This window comes from Ceratotherium simum, chromosome 31 (assembly GCF_057802395.1).
Source record: "Ceratotherium simum simum isolate JZ-2026a chromosome 31, ASM5780239v1, whole genome shotgun sequence".
In the NCBI taxonomy this organism is placed as follows: Eukaryota; Metazoa; Chordata; class Mammalia; order Perissodactyla; family Rhinocerotidae; genus Ceratotherium; species Ceratotherium simum.
The window spans coordinates 22,909,624-22,935,154 of record NC_141930.1 but is presented as its reverse complement, the minus strand read 5'-3'; the positions used below and the strand labels follow the sequence as shown (position 1 = coordinate 22,935,154).

The 25,531-nt window shown below is 40.2% G+C and overlaps 1 protein-coding gene across 3 annotated transcripts in view; it reads left to right on the top strand.

The window, feature by feature from the left end:
- NKAIN3 (sodium/potassium transporting ATPase interacting 3) overlaps positions 1-20,569 on the top strand; it is a 627,619-nt gene extending 607,050 nt beyond the window's left edge. For 2 of the 3 annotated variants that reach the window (XM_087420523.1, XM_087420524.1), the window contains one exon: positions 8,966-20,569. In XM_087420523.1, coding sequence (XP_087276649.1) covers positions 8,966-8,975 — 10 coding nt within the window. In that variant the 3' untranslated portion in view covers positions 8,976-20,569. Of the gene's footprint in view, positions 1-6,659; positions 6,669-8,965 lie in introns of all 3 variants that reach the window. The other variant, XM_087420525.1, reaches the window with a different exon arrangement.
- The last annotated feature ends 4,962 nt before the right edge of the window (positions 20,570-25,531 follow it).

The window sequence follows — 25,531 nt, the reverse complement described above, 5'->3', positions numbered from 1 at the left end:
TAAAACACACCTTTCACATGTAACCCAACATCATCATTATTATTCATTCCAAAAAGGATTTGAAATAGGTCACATGTTATGTTTCTAAAACGATATTTTTATTTTATTTTTCTTATTAGTAGTTGATTGCCAAATCGGAAAAAAAACAAAAGGATGATTTAGTCTAAGAAAACAGATGAAATATGTGTCTTGGAGGCCATATAGCAGAGGGAAAAGAAGAGAAGAACTAGGTTAGAATCCAAGCTCTACCTGTGTGGTCTCAGGGGCTTTCCTCGACATCTCTGAGACTTGGTTCCCTCACCCGTAATATGGTTTCATAGGTGGAAGAGGGAGGATGGATTAAATGGGATAAGGTTTGTATATGCCTTATATGTGTATGTAAAGTTGCCTATGATTGTGCCCAGTACTCAAATATTTGACTAACCGTCCCTAGAGGACATGGAAGGAAATCAACAACTACAACAAAAAACACCTCAAACTGGACAGATTTCAGTTGAGTATATGGAAGGAATCATGGGCACCTGATTGATAAAATGCTAGAAAACAAAAAGAGATACAGTCACTCCATTCGTAGAAAACTAAGTAGCAAATAAACAACTGTATAAAATAATAACTATCATGTACTAACCACTTTGCATATATTCTCTCATTTACTCCTCATGAAAATACTATAATGTACCAATTAGTAGTCCACTTTATAAATAAGGGAACTGAGGTTCATAGAGGTCAGGCAACTTGCCCATAGTCCTCCCATATTAAGTGGTGGAGCTGGGATCTTTCCAGGATGATAAACTCCACCATGATATTGTGGACTTGCTCAGATGGACTTCCTATTTGTTCAGCCCAATGCTCCGTAAATTCCATGGTGACAGAGGAAGTTATGTAAAATAGTCACTGGTATAAGAAACACGTGTGAAAGGCTTCATCCGCTGACTTTGCCACAGCAGTTCTTGCCCGAATCTGCAACACCCACCCGGCACTGACTCTACCACCTCCCCAGGTTGAATTAATTTTACTCTGGCAGAATGACCTAAAGGAAACATAGCTCCCAGGCTACACAAATCAGCACTGTGCCTGTCACATGATAGATGTTTAAATATATGCTGGTTTCTTAAAGCAAATCCAGTTTGGAAAAACATTTACCCTGTATAACACCCTGGGACCAAGCAGTCACCACCTCATTACTCATGCTACTGGATGCTCGTAAATGATGCAGTCCAAGAGCTGATGTTTGTGGATATGGGAAACTTGGCAGGAATTGTGACAATAATAAAGATGATCAGTGCATTGGAAGTAGGAAAGAATTCAAACAGTGCCTAGTGGTGACTTGGAGAGTCATATACTTTATGTGATAGGAGGGTGATGAATGATTTCTTTCATCACCACTGTGAAAAAAATAACTCAGCAGAGAAATTGCAATATGAAAAATGTTAGTTAGATGTAAAAAAGATCTATTAGAGAAGGTTATTAAAAACTTCAATTGATTAATGTTGATAATGGAGTCTCCTTTCTTGAATGATGCACGTGTATCCATGTACCTCAAAAGGGTATTCTGTGGTGTGGCGCAGAGGCAAGTGACTTCCATCTCTGCTCCCTAAAGTCCCTTCCATCTCTATGAATCAGGAACATGAAACATCCTTGAAGATTACCTAAAAGGCTTTGATCAACTCCACTACCTCCTCAAAGGGTTTTCTCAGCTACCATGTTCACTGCTGAACTCGCACGCCTTTTTCGCTGAATGTAGCATAAACTATAGGCTGCAGAAAGCAATAGAACAAGTTTCTGCTTTGACAGATTATGCATATTAATATGTCAGATGAATATGGAACACCTTTCAACCCTGAAGGGAGCAGGAATCTGAAAGATCAAACTAAACCTGCATTAAAATCATTGTGCATGAAACAATTTAAGAGGTCAGTATGCGTGCTCCCCACAGGTATGCAAATATTGTAGCAGTGTTTATCCAGTTGGCAGCAGTCAGCCTGCTTGATTTCTTTTAATAAGGCCTTTATATTGGAATCTGCGGTACCCAGCTCAGCGATGCCCTATCGCCACCCAGCAACAGATTGGAGATAAAGCCAATCTTCTGTACTAAATTGTTAGAGAGGGGAGTGAATGCTGGCTTTTAACTTTCATTAAGTCTCTAACCTCCATGGAGTACAAAGCCAGGTTTTATGAGGAAGCCTCTTTATTAGGGGATCGGGAGAATATTTAGCATATTCCCAGGCATATGTATTAAGTCTAGATGAGTAGGTACAGACAGTCCATTCACAGGTAATGCTGCAGACTGTACAGGAAGCCTTCATGCTCGTGTTTGATTGCGTCATTGCTCGTGGTACTCAATGTACTCATGAGTACATCAAGGTACTCAGAGTACCTTTCTAGGGCCCACAGTCAAATTGTGTGTGAATGTGTGTATTGGGGGTGATGCAATAGCGGTGAGGCTGGTCACACATGGATTTGGTCTTTCATGCTTTGTCTCTCTTTAAAGTAATGATATCAAGCTCCCAAGGCCCACAGATTCAATAAATTGGTTTAGTTCCAATAAATTGGTTTAGTTTCCAAGGTTATTGATTGCTTACAATGTGTGTACTAGGGCCTGTGCTGGGTGCTGGAGATATAAAGATGAGTAATATCTGAACTTCGATCTCCAGGGGCTAATGATCTAGGAGAGGAGACTTACACAGAAATAAGTAGACACAAAACAAAGTTCCCAAGGTAATTTTTTGCAGTAGGGGGAACATTTACTTCTCCCTTGGGGAGAGAAGACTCCACTGGGAAATCATGTGAGCTGACTTTGGAAAAACAATGAGAAGTTTATCAAAAGCAGAAGACAACCAGTGTTCCCTGCATGGAAGCTAATTTGCTTGTCTATTCTGCAGAGGAAAAAGTTGAAATTTGTGACTATCCAATCTGGCATTTGCCATAGTTCTCACATAAAGTGAGCAAACCTTTGAGGAAGCAGATGTTTAAGGAGAGCAGGAATTTTGACAGCTCCTGGTGGGGATGCTCCACGATCCTCAGCAGCCATTGCTCCACCACCTAAAAGCCGTTGCTTTTTATGCCTAAAGCTATAGAGATGCTGGCGGTGGTTGTCAGCTGGATCTGGTTTGGGGATAGGTGACACACAGGTCAGGGGTAGCCTGGGCTGGGGTCCATCGTCTTGCCACAGCCGCCAATGAGAAAGGTATAACTCTCAACATAAGTACAACCTAGGCCTCCACCAGGATCTCCTCCATCGCTACTGCTACATGCTGATACCACCTTTCACGAGGCAAAGGGCAAGTGTTGCTCTTGTCTTTAGAGCACAAAGTCATGTGGTCACTGGTGGCTTTGAAGAGGACACCTACACAGTGGCTTATCTTGGAGGCAGCAGTAATATCAAGGGGAGATGTCTAACTAAAGCAGGTTTACCTCTCAGGAAGAAAAGTAGCTTGGCGTGCAGCTATGAAAGAGATGTGGAATATCAGGGAACATCGTAGGCAGCAGCTAAATTACTTTCAAGTTTGTCAAAATCGTCAAAATGGTTAGCGACTGGGTAGTGAGAAAATTAAGCTCCATGTAGCAGTAATTCTTCACATAAAAATAATTAGACCAAGGCAGTTTATCAAAGAAAGACAGCAGTGGAACTTCAGAACTGAGTTCCACAATAGAGGTAGAGAGATCTTGACGATGTTAAAAATTTCCGTGAGGAAGACGCCCCATGACTGCAGTTAAGAAAGGCTTAATGAAAAAGGCTTCTCCCATCACTTTTAGCCAATCTTTTTCTAAGAATTCCCCATGAGAACTTGACTTTTCTCTGGCATCTTGACCTCTCTGATTGCCTTAGCTGGAGGCTAATTTTTCTTCACAAAAATTGTTACATGCTATATGGCCACTGCTGATTGAGTGTCTGCTATTGCAACGAAGTACTAGAAGACGGACGAGGCTAACCCTCATCTCAGGCTGGTACTACAGTCAGCTCCCATCATGCCTTCGCTGCCTGTCCTCCCCTCTAACTGTCCAGACTCAGAGGAAATCTACCTCTGCTGGTCGGGCTGCTGGATAGAGCCAGAGATGGTCGTGTCCATCTGCTCCTCCCTGAGAACTGCTGCTTTGTATCAGTATCCCTGGAAATTGGTGCCAGGCCGTTTTGCATTTACAGCATCTAGATTAAAAACCAGCTAGGAGGACAGATCAGGTGTGTGCGTACGTGTGTAGGAGGGGGACAGGTGAGAATGACGTGCTTTCAAACCCTGACTTAAAAACCAATAACCACCAGTGATGTATTAGTAAATTGCAGCTGGAGGAACCTGGCGTCTGCAACCTCCATTCACCCCATGGCTCCCATCATTTTACTACGTCTTTAGGTGCTTGGTCAAGTACTGGAGCTCTCTGTCTTCTTCTTGTTTTCATTTGTCCTTGATTGGCTTTCACACTTTCATATTTATCTGTCTGTGCTGTCTGTCACCTGTGGCACGCAGAGTAAGGTGTCTGGGATCTGTTCATAGCGATGGCCGGCTCTCTTTTCCTATTTCTAAGCGTGGAGTTCTGTTGCCTCAGAGCTTCCGTCAGTCCCTGGAAATGGTGGGCACTCACGGAGGCATTAACTCTCCTGGGCTGTCTCAAGAGTGCAGAGCGCCACAGCTGTAATGCACTCAGCACCCTCTTAGTTGTCCCAAAGGAGAGACAGCCTTCCCTGCGTGCCTGCCTTACTTAGCACAAAGGTGGTAGCACCTAGGGCTCAGTGCTCTTCCTAGCTTTCTAGCTTTGGAGCACTTTCCTTTTGTCACTGGCATTAATAACTTCTTGATCCATCATAGGAAATGATTGTACCATTTTAGAGACTATGCAAGAAGACACCCTAATGTGTAGCCATTTGACCAAGTACCAATGAAATGGCTGTATTTATATGGCTCAGGCAGTTCAGACTTGTCACTATACTAGTCAGTCCATGCACCTCTGTCCTTGCTAGGAAAGAATGATGCCACCGACAAGGCAGCCAGCCACACACAAGAGGGTCTGTTGTGACTGATGGTCAGTCATCTGCTGTATGCCTCACTGGGGACACGGAGACCTTCTCATTTGACATGTGACCTCACACACTGCACCCAGAACCTTGTGGATCCTGGTTGTCATGCTGCCTCGTGAGGCACACAAAGCCTTTTCCAAAATGAGAAAGCCCATATCTGAATGGTGCTCTCCAGGAAAGCTCTCAATTCCTGTCTTTCCCAGAACTCTCAGGATTCTTCTCAGTACTTGTCAGTGACGTCAATGGCAAGAAAATAGATGTATGTAGTGATGTGGGGATATGGAGCAAAACTAACTCCCCCCAAAATTAATCAACGTAAATAAAAATAACTTCATTTTTCCCTGTTTCCAAGAGAAAGTATCTTCTGATTTTAAAATAAAGGCAATTAACACAAACCAAATTTTATGTTAAATACGTATTTTTTCATTTTCTAGTCACATAAAAAAATTATAATCCCCATGTTATGACAGGTTCTGGGAAAAAACAAGACATAAAAAAAACATACAAAACACAGAGAAAAGCACACACACACACACTTTTTAAGTCTCCCAGAAGTGATACAGAGAGACTTAAAAAGCAACATTAAAAGAGATACTAACAAGCCTATCAGGAGACATATTGAAATAGCATCACTATCTTATTATTTGATTTCATTCTGCTTTGAGGGTAGGTACCCTCAGGTAACTGCTAGAATATCTACAAATATCTCCAAAAAAAAAAAATGATCTTAAGGATCTCAAAACTTAAACTCTTCTACCCAGACTCATGGATCCATCATAACATCATCAACAGAGTGATAACTGAACATTATGTGTCTCTAGCTGTGATGCAATAAAAAGACACAGCACCACCTATGACATATCTTGCCACAAAGTCAAGCCTGACCTTGAACTGCAAGTGTAGAAAATACAAGAATAACAGAATAAGTTTAACCTCACTGCAAGGAAGCAATCAGCCAAATCTAGAATGTGGGAAATAGTGTAGGGCAAAGAAAAATAAGGCGGGGGGTGGGGGGGTGGAGGGGACTATTACTAATTAAAAGAGATTTAAGAGACATACAAGTCAAATACAATTTGTAGACCTTGCTTGGATTCTGATTTCAACAAGCCAACTGTAATGAGATGTTTTTAGATAATTGGGGAAAGATGAATATGGACTGGATAGTAAATGATATTAAGAAATTACTGCCTATTTTGATAGGTATGCTAATGAATAGGTAAAAAAAGAAAAATTCTTATCAGTTGAGCAAGGTTTCTCAACCTCAGCACTGTTAACTCTGGACCAGATAATTCTTTGTAGTAGGGGCTGTTCTGTGCATTTTGGGATATTTAGCAGCATCCTTGGCCTCTACCCACTAGAGGCCCATAGAACATGCCCCACCCCCAGTAAATTGTGACAACCAATTGGTAAATGTCCCCTAGTTAAAAATCACTGAGTTAGAGAATCATAGAGATGTGTTGATGAATGACATGACACAGTGTCTAGGATTTGCTTTTAAATACTCTAGCCAAAAAAAGTTGTGGTGGGTAGATGAAACTTTAACATAATTTTTATTTTAGTTGAAGCTGGATGGTGAGTACACGGGGATTCATAATACCCTTCTCTCTACTTCTGTGTATGTTTGATTTTTTGTGTGTGTGTGAGGAAGATCAGCCCTGTGCTAACATCTGCCAATCCTCCTCTTTTTGGTGAGGAAGACTGGCCCTGGGCTAACATCCGTGCCCATCTTCCTTCACTTTATATGAGATGCCGCCACAGCAGGGCTTGACAAGCGGTGCGTTGGTGCGCGCCCGGGATCCGAACTGGTGAGCCCCGGGCTGCCACAGCAGAGCACGCGCACTTAACCGCTTGCGCCACCCGGCAGGCCCCTAATGTTTGATGTTTTAAAATCAATCTTTTAATAAAACCTAAGGCGGGGATGCCAATAGGCTTTCCTTTGAATGCTTCCTCTCAAAGTTGCTTCACTGTCTTCTTGGAAAACTCCATGCAGATATATTTCCCAATGCCTGAAGTAACTCTCCAGAATTCCTACTGGCATCCTATGAACAGGCTCAGCCTCCTTCACTGCTTTACCAATCCAGCCCCAAAGCAGAAAATAGTAGCTATAAGCAGAGCTGACATTAAGGATAAATGTAGTGGATACGTAAAAGTTCCCCCAAACCCTGACCAATACCGTCACTAACAAAGAAAGAAAATACCTTCTCCTACTGCTTTATCCCTGTTCTAGAAGAGATTCACCTGTTGGATGGATGCATGAACTTCAGGACCCTGAATCTCCCTTCTAACTAAAAGGTTGTATCAAACTATGAAAATTCCACCATTATAATCTCATCCCTTTATCTTTCAGTTTAATTCTCTGTTAAACAAAGTGAGGTAAAAAGGATAGACATTTGGGCTATCTTCCAGAATGTGGAGAAATAGAAGAGTGGAGAAAATGTGACCAGAAGATAGAGAGAGAACTGAAGGACTCCAATCCCCGAGGTGTGCAGGAGGGAACAGAATTTACAGAAGAAGCGTGGGTACCAAAAAGTGAAACTGGAAAGCTGGAAATTTTTCCAACTATTTCAAATTATGACTAAAAAGTCCATTCCAAGCCATAGACTCATTGAACTGAGTTAATGGAAGAGAACTGCTAGATGGAGATATAAAATAAGTGTAAAACACAGTCTCTGTGAATGAAACAATCAGAGCACGGTTTATTGTGAAGCTGAGTGCCATTAGCTCCACATGGGGTTCAGCTGATAGCATAGAAGTTGCTATTAGTGGGATGGGAAAGCAATACCGTTAAGGTAGAAGTAGAAGTCTTCACAGAGAAAAAGAGATTTCAACTAAACCTCAAAGATGAGTAAGATTTGGATCAGCTAAGACTTTTCACATGAGAGAAACAGTGAGAGCAAAAGTGTTCAACAAATATTTATTAAGTGCCAACTATGTGGCAGACACCGTGTTGAGGTTGATGTTATACGAAGGAAGATGCATAAGCCAGAACCCTCACCTTCCAAAAGCTTACCGCCTAGTATAGGATCAGGAACATGCACAGAGTCTTTGTCAAATGTGTGGAGACAAGAGTGACTGGAGATGCGAGTGTGTATTCCAGAGAAACAGAACCAATAGGATGTGTGTGTGTATGTATTTGTACATAGAGAGAGAGATTTTAAAAAATTGGCTCCTGTGATTATGGGGGATGGCAAGTCCGAAATCTGCAGGGAAAGCTGGCAGACTGAAGACTCAGGGAAGAGCTGGTGTTGCAAATTTGAGTCTGAAGGCAGCCTGGAGGCAGAATTCCTTCTTCCTCTCAGGGGACCGCAGCCTTTGCTCTTCAGGCCTTCAACTGATTGAATATGACCCATCCACGTAATGGAGAGAATCTGCTTTACTCAAGGTCTATTGATTTAAATTTTAATCTCATCTAAAAAAATACCCTCACAGCAACATTTATACTGATGATTGACCAAATATCTGGGAACTATGGTCTAGCCAAGGTGACACATGAAATTAACCATCACAGGATGGGGTTCATTTAAGGCACATTATTTGATGGTTAGGTGGTATGAAAGCCAGATCAGGATGATTGTTGAGCAGTCAAGCAACAGAATGCAGTAGGAAGAATAGACTAGGGATGTATCTAGCAGTTTGCAGACACAATACTACCCTGTCATCTTTACCCTAAGGCAGCCAGAGGCAAAACCTCTACGTCATTCCTCAATTGCTATACGGTTGGCACTTCTCTCCCAGGAAGCCAGTCCTATACTCTGATGTTTATACCTGATTGGCATGCCCTAATCTGAGATGCAGGAAGCCCAAATTGTTAGCTTTCTTGTTGCTACAGTCATATAGACAGTCTGAGGCACACCCAAAAGCTATTTTGCATTTTGAAAAGTCCTGGGTGATTAGAAAGTAAATTGAGTTTTCAATTTTGAAGTTCTTTAAAGCAATTCATGCTTTTTGTTTTAGGTCGAAATAAGTAATGACATTGACTCTGAAATGCGGCTGCTGAACTTGACTTAGGAAGCAAAGCACCACTGACAGTACCTCTCTGCATCGACACGTCTCACTTTCTCCAGGAGGACGGACTGCGCCTCCCTGCTTTCCCACGAATCACGGAGTTTTTCGGTCACAGCCTGTGTATCATTAGCATTGTTCTCTAGATGAGGTGTGGGTGCTTGGGTGGGTATTTTTTTAGTCATTTTCTTCTTATATGAATACTTGTAAATTGTAAAAAAAAAAATTGGTTTTTAATTTTTTAACAATATTTAACATGAGGCATGCAAAATGAAAAAAATTCTGTGAAAACCTTCTACAGTCAATTCTAAGAGAAATATTGGTGTGTGTTATTGAGCTTTTAAGTCAGAATTGCTGACTGCTACAATTATCTTAGGCCTGATGGAGTTTGCAATAGCAAACATTACCTGGGGTTACAAGACACGAAGTTAGATGCTTTGACAGCTGATGAATGGGTACAAATAGTGGCTCCAGCTCTCACGCTGAGTCTGGGTCATTTGTTCAACACCACAAGGCAGAACATGGAGTCCTCCTCTGTTCTCGACTCACCAAAACCCAGAATAATATTGTAGCAATCTAAATTTTCAGAATCATGTGTTATATCTTGTTCTTCCTGTGTTCTGAAAAACATATATCATGGGTGTATGGAAGAGTGAAATAATTGGTAGAACACCTTCCCCCTTTGGAGGGAATATGGGTATTTCTGAAGTTCATATTTTCTACTCTTTATCCCAGTCCTGATATTGGTGTCAGACCTAAACACATAGCTTGTGGGTTTGTGGGATAGAAATCACACTTATGAATCTGCGATCAGGGGTGCTGCTCTTAGGATAGTCAAAGGAGCATTAACACGGTGTGGAATTCTCTATAAATACTTCTAAAGAAGACATTTACGTTTGTTCTACATCAACTTTTCTTTCTCTTAGCCCATCCCAATAACCAAGAAAATAATATGGAAAACATAATTTTCCATGGAAAAAAAGACTGTCTTGAAAACGCATCACAGTTTTTTCCATTCATGTCTTTCAATTACTATATCCCATATCAAAATAAATTTTGCTCACATTGTATAATGACCAAGATGAGGCCTCCTATAGGCCACAAAACTGTGTACTTGTGCACTATTTAATCCAGAAGTTGTTAACTTGGCCCATATATCTCTAAGAAGTCAGTCTATAAACCATCTAAAATTGTATGCAAATTTTTGTTTGTATGTAGAGGCTCTTTTTTTCTTCTTCTTTTCTGGAGTCCATGTATTTTATGAGAGTCTGTTAAGAATCAGAACTTATGCAACAAAGTCTGCCTGGTTCCTCCCAGTTCATGATGACCACTGTGGGCTTTCTGGAGGCCTGTTTTACTCACTAGCCTCTGGATTGTACCCCTTCAGTCAGCTGACACCCACTGCGTCTCATCATTTTTTATTCTACTGAATAAATACAAACTCAAAATGAAGAGGAACTAGCACAGACTCTGGAGATGGTCAAATCCAAGTCGTTGTTGTGCAGTCGAGGGAGCCCGGGGGATATTTGGTGGACGTGTCCAGATCCTGCATGTGTACAGAAGGGCAAGAGCCATGGTCAAGGGAAAGAGATTTTGGAGGGAAAAAGGTAGATTTGGGTCCCAGGCCCACCACTGTGGCCCTGGACAGTGCTGGACGCCTCAGCCTTGGAGTTTTCCTCATCTGTAAAGTGGAACCATAATCCCTACCTCCCAAGGGTGAGATGAGGATTAGAGGAAAATGTAAAACGTACTCTGTAAACTGTGAAGCACCCCTCAATTGAAAGAGGCAGCCATTATTGTAATGTCGGAACAATATGTTGGGTCCTATCTGGAGCTCTTGCCACACACCCAAGTGCTGCGAAAAGCCATGGAAACACCAAACTCTTGAAGTTTTCTAAAAAGTGGCTTGAAAAAATTGCCCATGTTTATTGCCCATGTTTAAGTGATTCGAAATAATGCAGACTAAAAATTGCATTTCTTAATTAAAAAATAACTTTTATATTCAAATTTCATGATGAATACATTTTATTATTATGGAGAAAGCCAATCAAACATTAAAAATGTAGAAAATCAGTAACAGAAGGATAAAATTAATATTTAAATACTTTAAACTGTCATTTCATTACCCTCCTCTCGCAAAAACAAAAAATAGTTAACATTTCACGAAATAGTACCATACAGCATTTTGTTGCTGTTTTATCTTCGTGTGAATTTGTACATACCTCTAAGATGCCCTACAGAGTCCTAGATCTTGTCTAAATGAAGATTCCAGATTTGAGGAGGAAATCCTTACATTAGTGATTTTTCTGTCGATATTTAATATAGGCAACTATTTTATATGGTATGTGTGTTTTAGTTTTTAATCATCTTGCATTTAAATAATTAAGTTATAACTGTTTCAATCCCCAGTCACAGCAACCCGTAATGATAATTCTAAAGTTCCAGAAAATTTACGAGTCATCAGACACAAGTTACGTAGATCTTCCACCTCCTCTCCTTCACCTTTCTCCCTTTCTCTCCTCTTCCTGGCTACCGTTTGGAGGTTCTGCTTACTTAGGACAAAGGGATGAAAAGAACTGTAGACTCATGCAGTAACACTCAGCAGTTACCCTCTTGATCTGGGTAATTCCGACTCCATAATGTCAGGGTTGCTGCTCCTCAGGAGGGAGCATTTCCAGTTCTTGCAGCTTTTGCCTCCGGTTTTAGAGAATCCACTCTGCACTGTGCATCATGCAGTAGGTGTTCAACAAAAGACGTGTTCGCTCTATCTACATGCTTTCCAAATCTTGGCTTCTCCATGTGCAAGTGTGTCCGGTCAGAGTCAGGGAAATCAGACGTGTCTCAGCCTGTACCTGGTTGCCAGAATCTCCCCACCCTAAGAGATGGTGCAGCTCCATGTTCGATGTTCTCCTCAGATGAGGTCCTGGTAAAGCCGAAGATAGGACATCCACCACCCATCAGCCCCTCGTGCTGACTGGAATGTAGAAGGGGAAAGTTAAAACCAACATTTTGTCCCTCTTTGAACCTTGGCATTGTGTCTTGTAAACCCTAGCCAGTGCTGCCCCAGGCCGTGCCTTCCGTCTTGTGCCGATGACTTATCCTTTCATACGTGTCTTCTGCTGACACTGTGCGGAGCCTCAGTCAGCTGGGATGCTGTCCAGTTTACCTCCCATCTATTTCAGCTTCCGGTCATGTTCCCAATGCAGCAAAAGTCGAGCAGGGGAGTGACAAGGAGGGCTAGAGAATTCTCAGGGGACAGAATACCTGTTGGGGTGTGGAACAGTCTACATCGGAGAAATCCCAGACAGCATTTAGGAAAAGCTCTAAGCTAGTATGTCCCAGGTATCTTAGCCTTTCACCTGCCATGTAATGTGATGGCGTGTGTCCCTGACACAAAAACGTGTGTCCATACCACTCCAGATCTGAGGGGCTGTTGACTCACTTGTTTTGAAGATAACTTGACATCTTATCCAAGCAAAATATTGACTTCTTTCTTTTTTCCTTCAGAAAAATAAGTTCTGCTATTTCCTGTAGACCTAAATGAAGAAGGCAGCCAGCTTCAAAAGGCTGGATCTGACAAAATATAGCAAGGCTGCCATCTGTCGCACTTAATGAATGGGACACTCGTGATTGAGAGGAGTTTGTCATTAGAACCGGCTAAAATATACATTGCAAAGCTGAGGAAAACCATCATGACTCTGCTAAATTGAGAAACAAATAAAAACCAAAATCACTCTTTTCAATCTTTGCAAATTAGAAAGGAATCTTAACAAGAATAAATGGGTCTTCATTTTAGACCTAATTTAAAAATTTATAGTATCCCAAAATGTGGACTCATTATGGAGTGAATATTCTGGCTAATTATTTCTTGAAGCAAACACTCGCTTATCATTTCTGGAGTTACTCTAGTATGTAACTAGGAGAACTTTTACAGTTGATTAGAATTCAAATGTTCTAACTTGACATTTTAGACCAAGGTAGAATCTACTTTCAAGGGGTAACTGAATTAAGTCAGGAAAAATACAAATATTTGATCTTTTTAAACTTAGAAACCTAGAATGTCTGTTTTTCTTGTTTCCTTCCCATTTAAGAGTGATCTGCAACATTTGCTGGATAGAAGGTCTGTGGAAGTGTCTATGAACCCTTTTCAAATATTCCTGATAAATAAGCCCACAACTTAAGGATATTATGTTCAAAAGTAGAACTGATAAAGGAAATTACTGCTCATGTAAATGCACAGTGTGCAATGCAAAAATGGAGTAGGGGCATTTTTATTAATAAATAATTCTCCAAAAAGCAGAATTCTCAAATAATTCATCTGGAAAAAGTTTAATTTCTTTATTAAGGGTGAAGAAAAAATGTCATCTCTACAAGGTGGTTAAAGCTTCTTAAATACTGATATTTGTAGAAAAATTTGGTGTCAGGTAAAAGATGAATCATCTTCCTTGGATTTACAAGCACATAAAGGGCAAGAATCATGTTAAACACTAAACATTAAAAAAAAAGTGAAATATTCAAAGAATCCAAAATATGCTTTGGGTTGAATTTGAGAGCTAAATTAAGTAAAAAGAAGAAAAAGAAACAAGGCAGGATGGAAAGAACAGAGGGAAGGAGGGAGGGAGAAAAGAAAGGGACGAGGTAGGGAAGAAGGAAGGAAGAATCCAACAGTGAAAGTCTGCCTAATTAGGATTTGGACAATGTCAATCCTTAACTCATAGTTGTTCTTGTTTCTTTGAGTGACACTGAATCATTTTCCACTTAAGGTATGCTTTTCCTTTCCTCTCCAGAGTTAAGTTTTTTAAAACAGTTTGAAGAAACCAATGATCTCTCTTAATTATTCTCTTAAAACTTGCTTTGGTGGACAACCTTGTCAGTCTATATTAGTTAGGATTAGGTTTACCTACAAGTGACAAAAAAAGAAAAATGACAGTGGCTTAAATTTAAAGATAGAGGTCTATATCTCTTCATATTTCAAAATTCTGGGGACAGTCAGCAAAGAGCTGGGCTTGGGTCCCTAAAGACGGGGACCCGGGTTCCTTCTCTCTTGTTGCTTCATTATGTGTCCTGCCATTCTCAAGATCATAACATGACTCAAGATGGCTGCCAAAGTTCCAGCCATTGCTTTTCTATTCCAGCTAAAAAGGAGAAAAAAGGGACAGAGAAGGGTGCTTATTTCATTTAAGGACCTGTCTCAGAAGTTGCATGCACTACCTGCTGACATCCCATTAGCCAAAACTTGGTCCACCCCAAATTTAGCTGCAAGGAAAGCTGGGAATTATAGTCTTTATTTTGGTGACCTTGTGCCCATCTAAAAATTAGGGGCTTCATTTCTTAGTATGATGGGGAAATGTATATTGAAGAATACTTAGCAGTCTCTGCCACACAATTCCAACTAGTTGGCATAATGTTTTGGAATAATGTTTTCATTTACTTTAATTACAATACATTATAGAAAAAAATACATTTACTCTTCAATACTGTAAGGAATTAATTATCAGCTCTGTGAAATGAGAATTTCTACCTCATCTTTCTGCCTTTCTTCTTAGAAAGAAAAAAATAAATCTATGATGCAGGATCCCTCTATATTTCCCATAATGCTGCAGAGTATATTTTAGCTTTTCTTCTTTGGAAATTGAATTTAAAATTCAAGACCCAATCTAATGGATTGCTTGGTTCTCACTGTTCTGCTACAAAAATAAATTCATCCTTTTATGCTCAGAAATCTTTATTTTATTTTGGCAGCACCATTTCTTCTGAATTGATTAGTAGTGTCATTATTTTCTTTTTATTCAATTCAACAAATATGTAATGGACATTGGTGCTTAGGAAGGTGGGGCAGGACATGTAAGTGAAAAGTATATGATCGTTTCCCTTCATCTGTTTCTCTTCAAGAACATAATATCAGCTAGAGTGGAATGAGTATTTTAAACTACTTGATAGTCTGTTTCTCTAAGAAAAAATACAATCGAGAGAAATCATAAAATTTTTTATGTAATTAGATTTTATGGTATATTCCTCCTAGGCTGGGAGTGTGTGTGCATGTGTGTGAGAGAGAGACAGAGACAGAGATGACAGAGACAGAGAAATTTCCAAGGTACCTCTTATTAAACAATATCCCATAAAGTGATTTCAATCACTGAGAAGTGCTGGTCATTTTCTCCTAACACCCTGTGCCTGCAAATCTGGCAGCTCTCACTGATGGCTGAGATAAGATTGGTTGACTTATTCCTGTTGAACACACACAGCTACACAAAAACTTCAACACTTGAGTACGTCCTTTTCTAGACAATCACATTGTTAAAATGTGCCATATGACCCATTTCCCTAAACAATAAATAGTATAAGATCATATAGAAAGTGAAAGTTAAAAGAAATAAGATGCCTAATACAATGTGTTATTTCTCTACGAGATCAAGTGGTAGAGTTGAAAGGACTTCAGCAATTCATTTACTCAGTTTACAGATGAGGAGACTGAGGTTGGAGGCCGCAGTGGCTTATTCCATGTCCCATGGGGTCTACTCTGCAAGCTTCCAGTCCAGCCTTCTTTCCTCTATGTCTAGCGGCCATCAGCTGTCACAAGTCCCGACTGAACCAGGCCTTGGCTGTTGAGCGCAGTCCAATGCTTTTTTAACCTGGGCTCCAGGCCCTGGTCCTCAAGGCTCAGGACAGCTGAGGAAGACATCTGCTCCTGGCTCCTCCTGCTTCCCCATCTGTCTGCTCAGGCCTGAGTATCAGAAAGTCCCCTTCCAGTGGGCTTTTATCTTGTCAATGTGTCTTCTCAGGGCAAATAAGAAAGCCCAGACCTCAGATCACTGCTCTTTTCTTTCCAAAAGACAGACGGCTCAGTCCTGGCTGCCTTCTTTTCTTTACTCACAGTTTAAACATCATTCCACCTGCCTACTCCAGCCCTCGCATGACTTCTTGTCCATCAGCAGGGAGATAGTTTGCTCTCCGGATGTCAGTCTCTTCTAAAGACTTTTTTGTTCCTGAGGAAGCAATTTTGCAAATGATTGCTTAAGGTCACTTTTTAGCTGTCTCACATAGTTTCATTTCTTTTAAACCTCTTTTTGAAAGGAAATTGCTCTCTTCCCCTTCTGGCTTCTTAAATCTATTTTAAACCTAAAATAGCAGTCATTGAATGCAGTTTTACAAAATAGTTTACTTGGGTCACCTATGTAATATGAAACCAAGAGCCTAATCATTGCAATTGTTTCTATAACATTCAGTTAATGCTAATACAAATAGAGTATTATATATATGAATGTTTATTAGCTTTCCAGTTCTTTCAGTAGAACTTGCATTGTGCTGTACAGCCTTCTCTTTGCACTGTCCAGGGTTTTTATTGTTATAAACTATCACATTAAACTCATTTATTCCACCAATACCTATAAATATTTATTTAGATTGTTCTATGGCTTTTCATTTTTGCCATGACTCTTAAATAAGAAAGATAATTTCCTGTGCAAGACGTTTTTAGGCAATACAATGTATAGAGCACCAAGTTAAATAACTTTAGAGAATAGAATTTTGGGCAATTCATGTGGCATGCTTAACTTGTTTCTATGGGGCAAGCGAAGCTCATTAATTCCATTTTATTTATTGTTTTAAAACCACTTGTTTAGGGTGGTGAATTTAAAAGAAAAATCAGTTGATTGATCTTTAGGTTTTTTAACATCACAGAGAAAGGCCATTGATTATGGAACTCAAATGTCTACAGTTCTCTGAGAAATCGAATCGCTTGGCCCTCTGTAAGTTCTCCTTGTGCTCCTAAACCTGCAAAGGCCTTGCTCTCAAGTCTCTGACCTTGGGTCACATTGGTCCCATTAATCTTTGTCAAGAAGGAAATTTGGGAGGAGGGTCGAGGAGGCGAACTTCTGATCCTGTTTTATTCTTTCCTCATTTGGTTCAGAGCCGATGGCCATCGACTCTCCTTGATTTTATTCTGCCTTAGCTTCACATTTCCATATCTCTAAATACGGGGCTGCAACATAATTACAACCTCTTCAGAAAATGGAGTTTTCGTTCAAGTTTCCTGTAAATCTAAGATGCGTATGATAGATGCCAGCAGCACAGAGTATTATTAGCATAGGTGATAACTATAATAAGACCATGTCTCGTTTTCTTTTAAAGACGTAGATATTCCAGTTTCATCCCGTACAGCTCAAAGGAAATTTGGGTGTTAACACTTCAAAATACTTTTAAGTCCTTAGGGGAAAACTGAAGTGAAAAGTATTAATTTCCACATCGGTTTCTAAAGCAAAATGCCTGTCTGAGAATAACAAAGTTATTTCTCATCCTGTGGTAGGAATGTATAGGTGAGAACTCCACTGAGAACTTCCTATCTGAAAGCACTAAGGGAGTTCTGCCATTGTAGATAAAAAGACAAAAAACACTGTCTTCTCAGATGTGCTTACCTTTTAGAATTTTCTGGGACTCCTTACATGTGACAAAAACTCGGCTACCTGGCAACCTCGTCTATCCACAACAGAACTGGGAACCGAAAAACAAACAAAAAGGATTCTGACTATCCCAATAAATTTCATAAAATCCACACTCGAAAACTCCCGAGGTTTTTCTATAGAAAAGCTCTTTAACCCTTTATTTAAATCCTATTTACTCTTAGTTTATACACAGTTCTAGCTATCTTAATGACGTAGTTTTCAATCACATAACAAATTACAAGCAGAAAATTAGAAAGGTGGGTATGGTATAAAATAAGCAGAATACTGACATTAATTTAAGATATTCTTTCCAACTAAAAGAATAGAGATAGAAAACTAATATAAAAATCTATAGCACAGTTGTCTGGGGACACAAGGTGAGAATGAATATATTTAGTAGAGTCTGTGGGCAACGTTGTATTCCTTCAGAGAACGGCATTTTATTCATATTATGATAAATCCAGATTATCAATAAAAACATGTATTGTGAATGAGGAACAGGAACCCCCTACACAAGAAACTTTCCTTTCAGTTGTCCTAAAATTATAATAATTAGTGATTTTTATTTAAATAAGATGCTTTACTGTCATCTGTTACAAAATTTTTCAAATAACAATACAGATCTTCAAAGTCTACAGTTTGAATGGGAACCCTTTAAATGTACCAAGGCTGTGCCTTGCATAAGCTTCACAACATTGTACGTGGTCAATACGGTCTTCTTAAATGATCAGATATGTAAATTTCATTTTAGAAACCTCTCCATCCAAAATGGTTAAAATAAAGATGCTTAGGTATTTGAAAGGTTACATCATCAGTAATACTAGAGACACATTCCCTGAATGTTCTGAATAGGAGCCATGTTCTAGTGAGAAGCTATCCCTGGGAAAAAATGAATTTGCAAGATTTTGGTCTTGGTATTAGTTTTCGTGAATTTTCTCCTTTGACAAATTTTCCTCCAATTTACAGTTTCCAAATTGTCTTTTCTGGTATTATGCCCTGATTTTTTCAGCTGCAAAGATATCCAAGTCCTGGGATAGCTCACAGAAAAGGGAAGCCTTTGCAGAAACCATGAGCATGGCATGCTTTCTCCATGGGAAACCATTACCCCCTGCCTACATTCACCAAGACACACTTGCTTCCTGGCACATTCTTGGCCTATCAGCCCTCTGTAAAAGGAAATCTCTTCTCTCTTGGTAGTAGCATCTTATATCAAACTGGGCTGTGTAGTTTCTTCATCCCTGGAGAAGTTTAGTTTGCTCTTTGGTGTGTAAAACTGACAATACCCAGAAAATCCTACTGGTCTTGAAGTTTCTGTGCAGTGGTTACATACTAGCTTTTGGTACACCAGCTACGTGGGTGAGACAGATGTAGACAGCCTCCTTGAAGCCACACTGTGTGAGCATCTACTGGTAGCAAGCTATGGCTGCTGCTGCTTTCTTTCACAACAGCCCTGCTGAGCACCCACTATGTGTGAGGCACTGTGCAGGCGCTAGATAGAGAGCGAGTTTGCCCACAAGAAGCTCACAGCCCAGTTGTGAAGAGGTATGTTAACCTCACGCTCCTGAGCCAATGCCTGCGAGTGCTTGCAGAGCCAGGCCCAGAGGAGAGATGCCAGATTCTTCTGCCAGATCCCGAGCCCCAGCAGTCCCAGGAGGAAGGAGAGCCCATTCGCAACCTTTCTCTGTCTCCCTGGGATTCAACCAACACTTTGTGCAAGAAGCTGGGGGAGTGACGATAACAAATCAAAGACACATCTCTGCCTTGGGAAGTTTACAAAAGACGTCCTAGTAGTTTTCAGGCAGTCAGTGAATTGCTTTCCTTGAGTTCAGGGAACTACTCTGTTCACTCTGTGATACGGAGTCTCACTAGGCCGTAGACCGCCCCGTTCATCCAGGCAGATGTGTGCACACTTGTTGTCGTGACTCTGCATGAAAGAGCAAATTGACAAAATGAGCCCCTGACGGCTCAGAACCTGAATGATAGGTGCAGAACTGTAGTCACTCGTATCCAACAAACCAAAGCAAGTCTGAGGCCCTCTGCATTTGCGTGAAAGATAGCCAGTCCACAGCTCCTAACAATCAAAAGCGGCCGTGGCCACTACATGTTTCAGGGGTATGAACAGACGTTTTCTTGTTACATCTGTGGTGATCTGAGGTGGTGCCATAGGGCCTAACTGGATGGGTCAGTGTTTAAATGAAAGAGAGCAGACAGGTAAGGAAACTCACTGAGGGCGCAAAAGCAGTGCTAAAAACAGTCCCCTTGCAACTATGGCATAATTGCAGAGATTACACACACATAATTGTTTCTATGATATTGTTTCTAACAAACTGGATATTATTATTATTTAATATTATTGAAAGCACGATAGCAGTATTTAAACGGTGAGAATGACTCTAAGTTTCTTTGTCGCTGTGACCAACAGAATGAAGGTCACATTGCTCTCCCATTTGTAATACCAACTCTGCCATCTTATGGAAAATAGTGGAAGCACCTAAAGTATTTCATTATATTTCAAAGGCAAGGACGTGCTGGTAAGAGGACAGAAAGGCAAGGACGTTGCACCTCCTGTCTATTTCTACGTGTTTTTAACCTTTACCATTTTTACCATCAGAAATCATAAAAGAAAAAACTTTCAATCTTGAACAATTCTTAGATTGCTTGCCAACCAAGATGTGTCTCAATCATGACACTGCAACTTAATGTAAAAATCTTGAAGATATTTTGTACCAATATGAATTTCTACTGCCCCCAACACTGTGTAGTGACTTCACTGTATATTAACTTCTTTTCTACAGATTTTTGAGCTACCAGGTGAATTAATTGAAAATGTCGAAACCTGTTAGGAACCATTCTATACGATGTTGGTAGCCTGTGAAAAATGAATGTCTTTTTTCTTATACAAACTGGTAACAAGACTTGTTTTCACAATTCCTTTTTACATTTTTTGTGCATATAATACCTGTATATTATACTCATATTCTAAAGTTGCCAGAAAGTGTTATTTAATAGAAACTACATACCTTTTTTATGTCTCTATGGACCCTTTGATTCTGGGTACATTTACAATGAGTTACAGTAATAGGCTATTCTTTTCAATTATGAATAAAAATGTACATTGAAGTAAAAGATGACTACTGTTTTTAATAAGTTTTTCTCCATTACAGTATATATTTATTAGAGTAAACTTGGAAAAGGCTTGCGTCTTGAATGTCCTTTCATGCTTCAGATTTCAAGGGGTTGCCCCTCTATCTCATACACAAATAAAAGTTAGGTCTCAGGCTACATGACTATAGGAAACCCAGTCCCTTTCCCATAAATTTCTGAGCATCCCTGGGAAGAGTTCAGATGCTCCATGAATCCACCCAGGTCTCCCACATGGAGGCCCACTGCAGACAGCTGCCCTGGGCTTCTTTGCCAATGACTCTGACTTTCTCATAACTGCTTCTTGCGCCTGCAGCACGAGACAGGGAACCTCTTCCCAAAGCAGGAACTGAAGTGCTCTTTTTATTTCCCACACAAACCTTTGTGACTAATAAATTTTACGAAGGTTTGATGATAAATAAAGGAATTACATCCCAGAAAAGAAAAGCTTAAAAGTGCATCTCAGATACCAGTGGGCCTGCAGTCATTCTGAATTCACCGTCACAGGGCTGTCTCTGTCAGCCCCTCTCATCTTAAACCCCTGCCTGCTATCTCTTTGTTCCCAGGGAGACCTGCTCACTGCTGATTTCTGCACCACTTCTGGGTCAGGTTGACAAGTACCCTCCACCTCATCCCCACCAGGGAGCGAAATCCTCTTAACATCAGAGTAATCTCCACAGAAGTTATTCAAGAGAATACTGTTATTTACATTTTTCAACAGCATACTCAACATCTGGTCTAAAGCATGTGTACTGGGATTCTGTCCCCAAATCAGGCTTCTCTAAGAATAGTGAGTGAACCTGTGTTGAACCAACAGACTAGCCCCTCACCGACGGTTCATCCCAGAAAACAGTGGAGGAGGGATGGCGGGTACATGGAAACTCTAGTTGACAATTTTTCCGTAATTCTAAAACTAAGTTATTAAAAAAGCGAGTGGTATATTCCAGATTCTCCTCTTAGAGATGCAAGCACAGCAACATAAAATATTATAAATTTTTGTCCCAATTCCACTCATCAAAAATATTGAAATATAGTCTAGTCTTAGAAGGGCTATGTGCTTACAAGCAATAAAAAGAAAAATTTAAATTGCTAATCTTATTGCCGGTTCCCTCAGAGGGGCATTGGAATTCTTATGCCTCTTTGGACGGATAGAAATCATTTTAGATTTCCTATAATCTAATCATGGCTATGAATTAAAACAACAAACTAGCATATATTCTTTCCCTACTCTAAATGTACCGTGAATTTTATTTTTCTTCTATTTTGACCTGTGTCAAAATAATTTAAATATCATCTCTTAGCCCCTCCTCTTCAATCCCACTGCCACTGCCTCAGTTCTGGCTCTCATCATCTCTTAATTAAACAGCATCCTACTGAGCTTATAATTTCTCCCAAAACTTTGCTTTCAATTTATTTCTAAAGTAATAAATCTGAGCTTTGTTATATTACCCTGCTTAAAATCTTGAAAAAGGATAAAGAATCATATCCAAACTCCTTGGCTTGGTGTATAAGATCTTCCGTTATCTGACCCCACCTACCTTATCAGCCTTGCCTCTTACCACTCCCTTTCTCACATGCTGTATGTCTCATGCTTTTTTCCCAACAGTCCCCCTGCTTTTTCATGCCCCTATTATTCGGGAATCCTTTTCTGTATGTAGAATGCTTCTATCATCTTGAATGCTAGACACATTTTACTCAATCTTCAAGACCCAAGTCAAATGTTATCCCATAAAAAATCCACTCAACCTATAATTATGGAGCACATACTATGTGAAGATTCTGAATCAACTAGAAGAATTGGTCTCTCTTAGTGTATAACTAAGAACTTTGGTCCTGCTTCCATAATTATACATTGAACCCTAACCATGCCTACTATGTTGTGAGTTTTCTCAGTGCTTTATTTTTTTTTTTAATTATTTATTTATTTATTTATTTCCCCCCCCCCGCAAAGCCCCATAGATAGTTGTATGTCATAGCTGCACATCCTTCTAGTTGCTGTATGTGGGACGCGGCCTCAGCATGGCCAGAGAAGTGGTGCGTCGGTGTGCGCCTGGATCCCAACCCGGGCCGCCAGCAGTGAAGTGCGCGCACTTAACCGCTAAGCCACGGGGCCGGGCCCTCAGTGCTTTATAAATATGAATCACGTTAGTTTTTTTGGCAGGCATATTACTCTATTCATTCCCGTTGATTCTTCCAACACCTAGAGCCATAAGGTTGGGTTTCCCCCTCACAAGCTACCGTTAACTGAAAACTCCCCATTCTGCATCTGTGCAATTGGTTTATTAGACTCAATTTCAAGTATTCATATTATATTGGCTACTATTAAACTTAATTTTGTTAGATTCAGCCAATCATTTCAATCTGATGATATCATTTTGAATTCTGATTTTTTAAACCAATCTATTGGTTATTCTTCTAAGATTCATGTGACCTACAAATGTTCAAACATCTTTTTATCCAGAAGCTACAAATTGTTGAATAGGGCAGATTAGAAAGTGATTATTGCCGAATGATCACACGATTCCCATCAGTCAGTCCTCAGATGGCACCTTGGAATCTGAGTGACGCACTGCTTTAGATAGAGTACCACTCTGGAACCCAGATTCATCTTTTTCCTAATCTCTCTAGTGCAGTCCAATATATTAATTTTATGAAAAAGAAGTAGTATCCCTGACCTGAGGCGTTCTTTGAGAATTCATACTTGTTCTTAAAGACCACAGTGGGTTTTTGTAGTATAGTATAAGTTATATCTTAGCATCTTACCTCGTATTTCCACTAAATTCACCAGTTTATGATTTTTAAAGTCTACTTTTACTTTTTGAAAATTATCATGTTGCTTGACTATAAAGGTGTCTTCTGGTGCCTCTGTCATCCTCTAAGATCCTCCAACTCACAAAAAGGAATGGTTTTACCTGCAGTTTTATTTTTTCAATCTTTCAACAAGTAGCTATTGAACGTCTGTAATGTGCCAGACACCTAGGCTGGGCACTGCGGTTCACCTTGAGCCAAACAGATACAATTCCTCCATTCAAGGGTTTCATATTTTGAGTCTCTGTGTCTTGAAAGGTTACAGTTTGGAGGGCCACCTAGATCTTTTCTTCAACCATATGGGACTTCAACTAACAATTACCAATGTTTGTCTGGTAAGTTATCCATCTCACCAACCAAGGTGAAGAAATGCTAACCATTAGCCATTTGCAATTATAAAATTTCCTTGGTCTCTAGCAGTGCTCAAGGAGGTCACATTTTGGTGAGGAAAGGCAAATCCCGTAATCACACAGTATGTAAAACTTGGAGCAAACCAATAAGCAAATTAAAAATAAATTCATATTTTGATAAGTTCCATGAAAACATAAACAGAATGATGTTGTGGAGAGTAAATGGATGTGAAATGAGGCTCTTCCTTGAAAAGAGTCGCCAGGTAACATCTCTGATTTCATCGCCAGTACAGAGACTGTGAGATGGGAAAGAAGTGGACACAATCAAGCTACTGAAAGAGCCCTCCGTGGTTGGAGTATAGAGAGGGCAGAAGAGAAGTACAAGAAAAGGTTGGGAGGCAGGAGCTAGGAAGTAGCCAGACTTAGAGCTTTGTAAGCCAACGCAAGTTGAGATTTCATTCAATGGGAAACCACTGGAGGGCGTTAGGCCCTGATTGTCTGTGGGTAAGTCAAGTCACCTCCGGTGCTACCTCTTTGGGTAACAAATACCAACAAACACTAGGAACTGCAGGCATCTTTAAAAACCAGAATTGTTGGCAAAGTACAAGGGTACTGCACTATTCCTCTTGCTTAAGCAGAAATTTAATTTAATTTTATCGCTCCCTGCCTTTGCCATCTTAATCCTTTGAGAATACACCTGTGCCAACGCAGAGCAAAGTATGTGCTTGTTCAGCTCACTGTGACACATAATAATCCGTGACATTAGTCAATATGTTGGAAATGGAAATTCAATCATAAAAGACATTTCTGCTTCCAGATTATGTAGAAATGATTTCATTAAGTTTGCTTTCAAAAAATATTTTTTCTGAAAAGCTGATGTCTCCTTAGATGGTTATGTTAAAGGGCTCTAATGGAGACCTGCATGGACTGAAACATCAGCACTAATGGTGCCCAATTCTGTCTTTGTTATTTTGGTGATGAGAAATAAAAGAAAACTGGATATCTTCAGTTAATGCAATCCTCTTAGAGCTCTTTAATTGAACAATTCCTTAAGGGACAAAGTGTCCTGGGGAATAAAAGTGGCTGAAGCAATTTCCTTGAGTTGCAGGCATAGTTACAGAGTGAACATCTCAGAGGAAAGAGGAGCCGGTAGTTGGAGAGAAGGTGCTGCTTAAGATCACGCCGTATCTCATACTCCGCCCACTGTTCCCCTCTCTTTTCTTCTCTTTCCTTCTCTGATTCTCCTTCCTCCCATCACTAATCTTTCTGCATTTCTGGCACTTGGGGACCGCCCTCTCCATGTTCTTTTAGTCCCCAGTTCCACCACTCATTAACACCACATCTTTGAGTGAGTGAAATTTTTCAGAGCCTGAGTTTCCTTATCTACGAAAGGAGGCTGACACCTGTCCCATTTGGTTAAGTGAGAAAACACATGTAAAGCAGATAACACAGGCCCTGACATATTAGTAAGTCACCGACAAGTGTTAATCTTCCCTCACCCATCCTGTCCCTTTCAACCCTCCCTTTTCTCCTCTTCCCCTGCCCATGCCAAAGGCCAACATGTTGTTCTTATAGCCATGGCTCAATTCAGCTGTAACCCTGGGGTCCACGGGCTGGAGGCCACAGCACAGAGTTTAATACACTCAGAAGGACATTCTAGCCTAGAGAGTAAACCTCTATTTTGTTTTTTATTTCAAGAGTTTGCACGAAGATTATCTGACCCCTTCTACGAATTAAGGGCAAGATTTTTATTTAAAATTGGGGAAAGCTATATAATG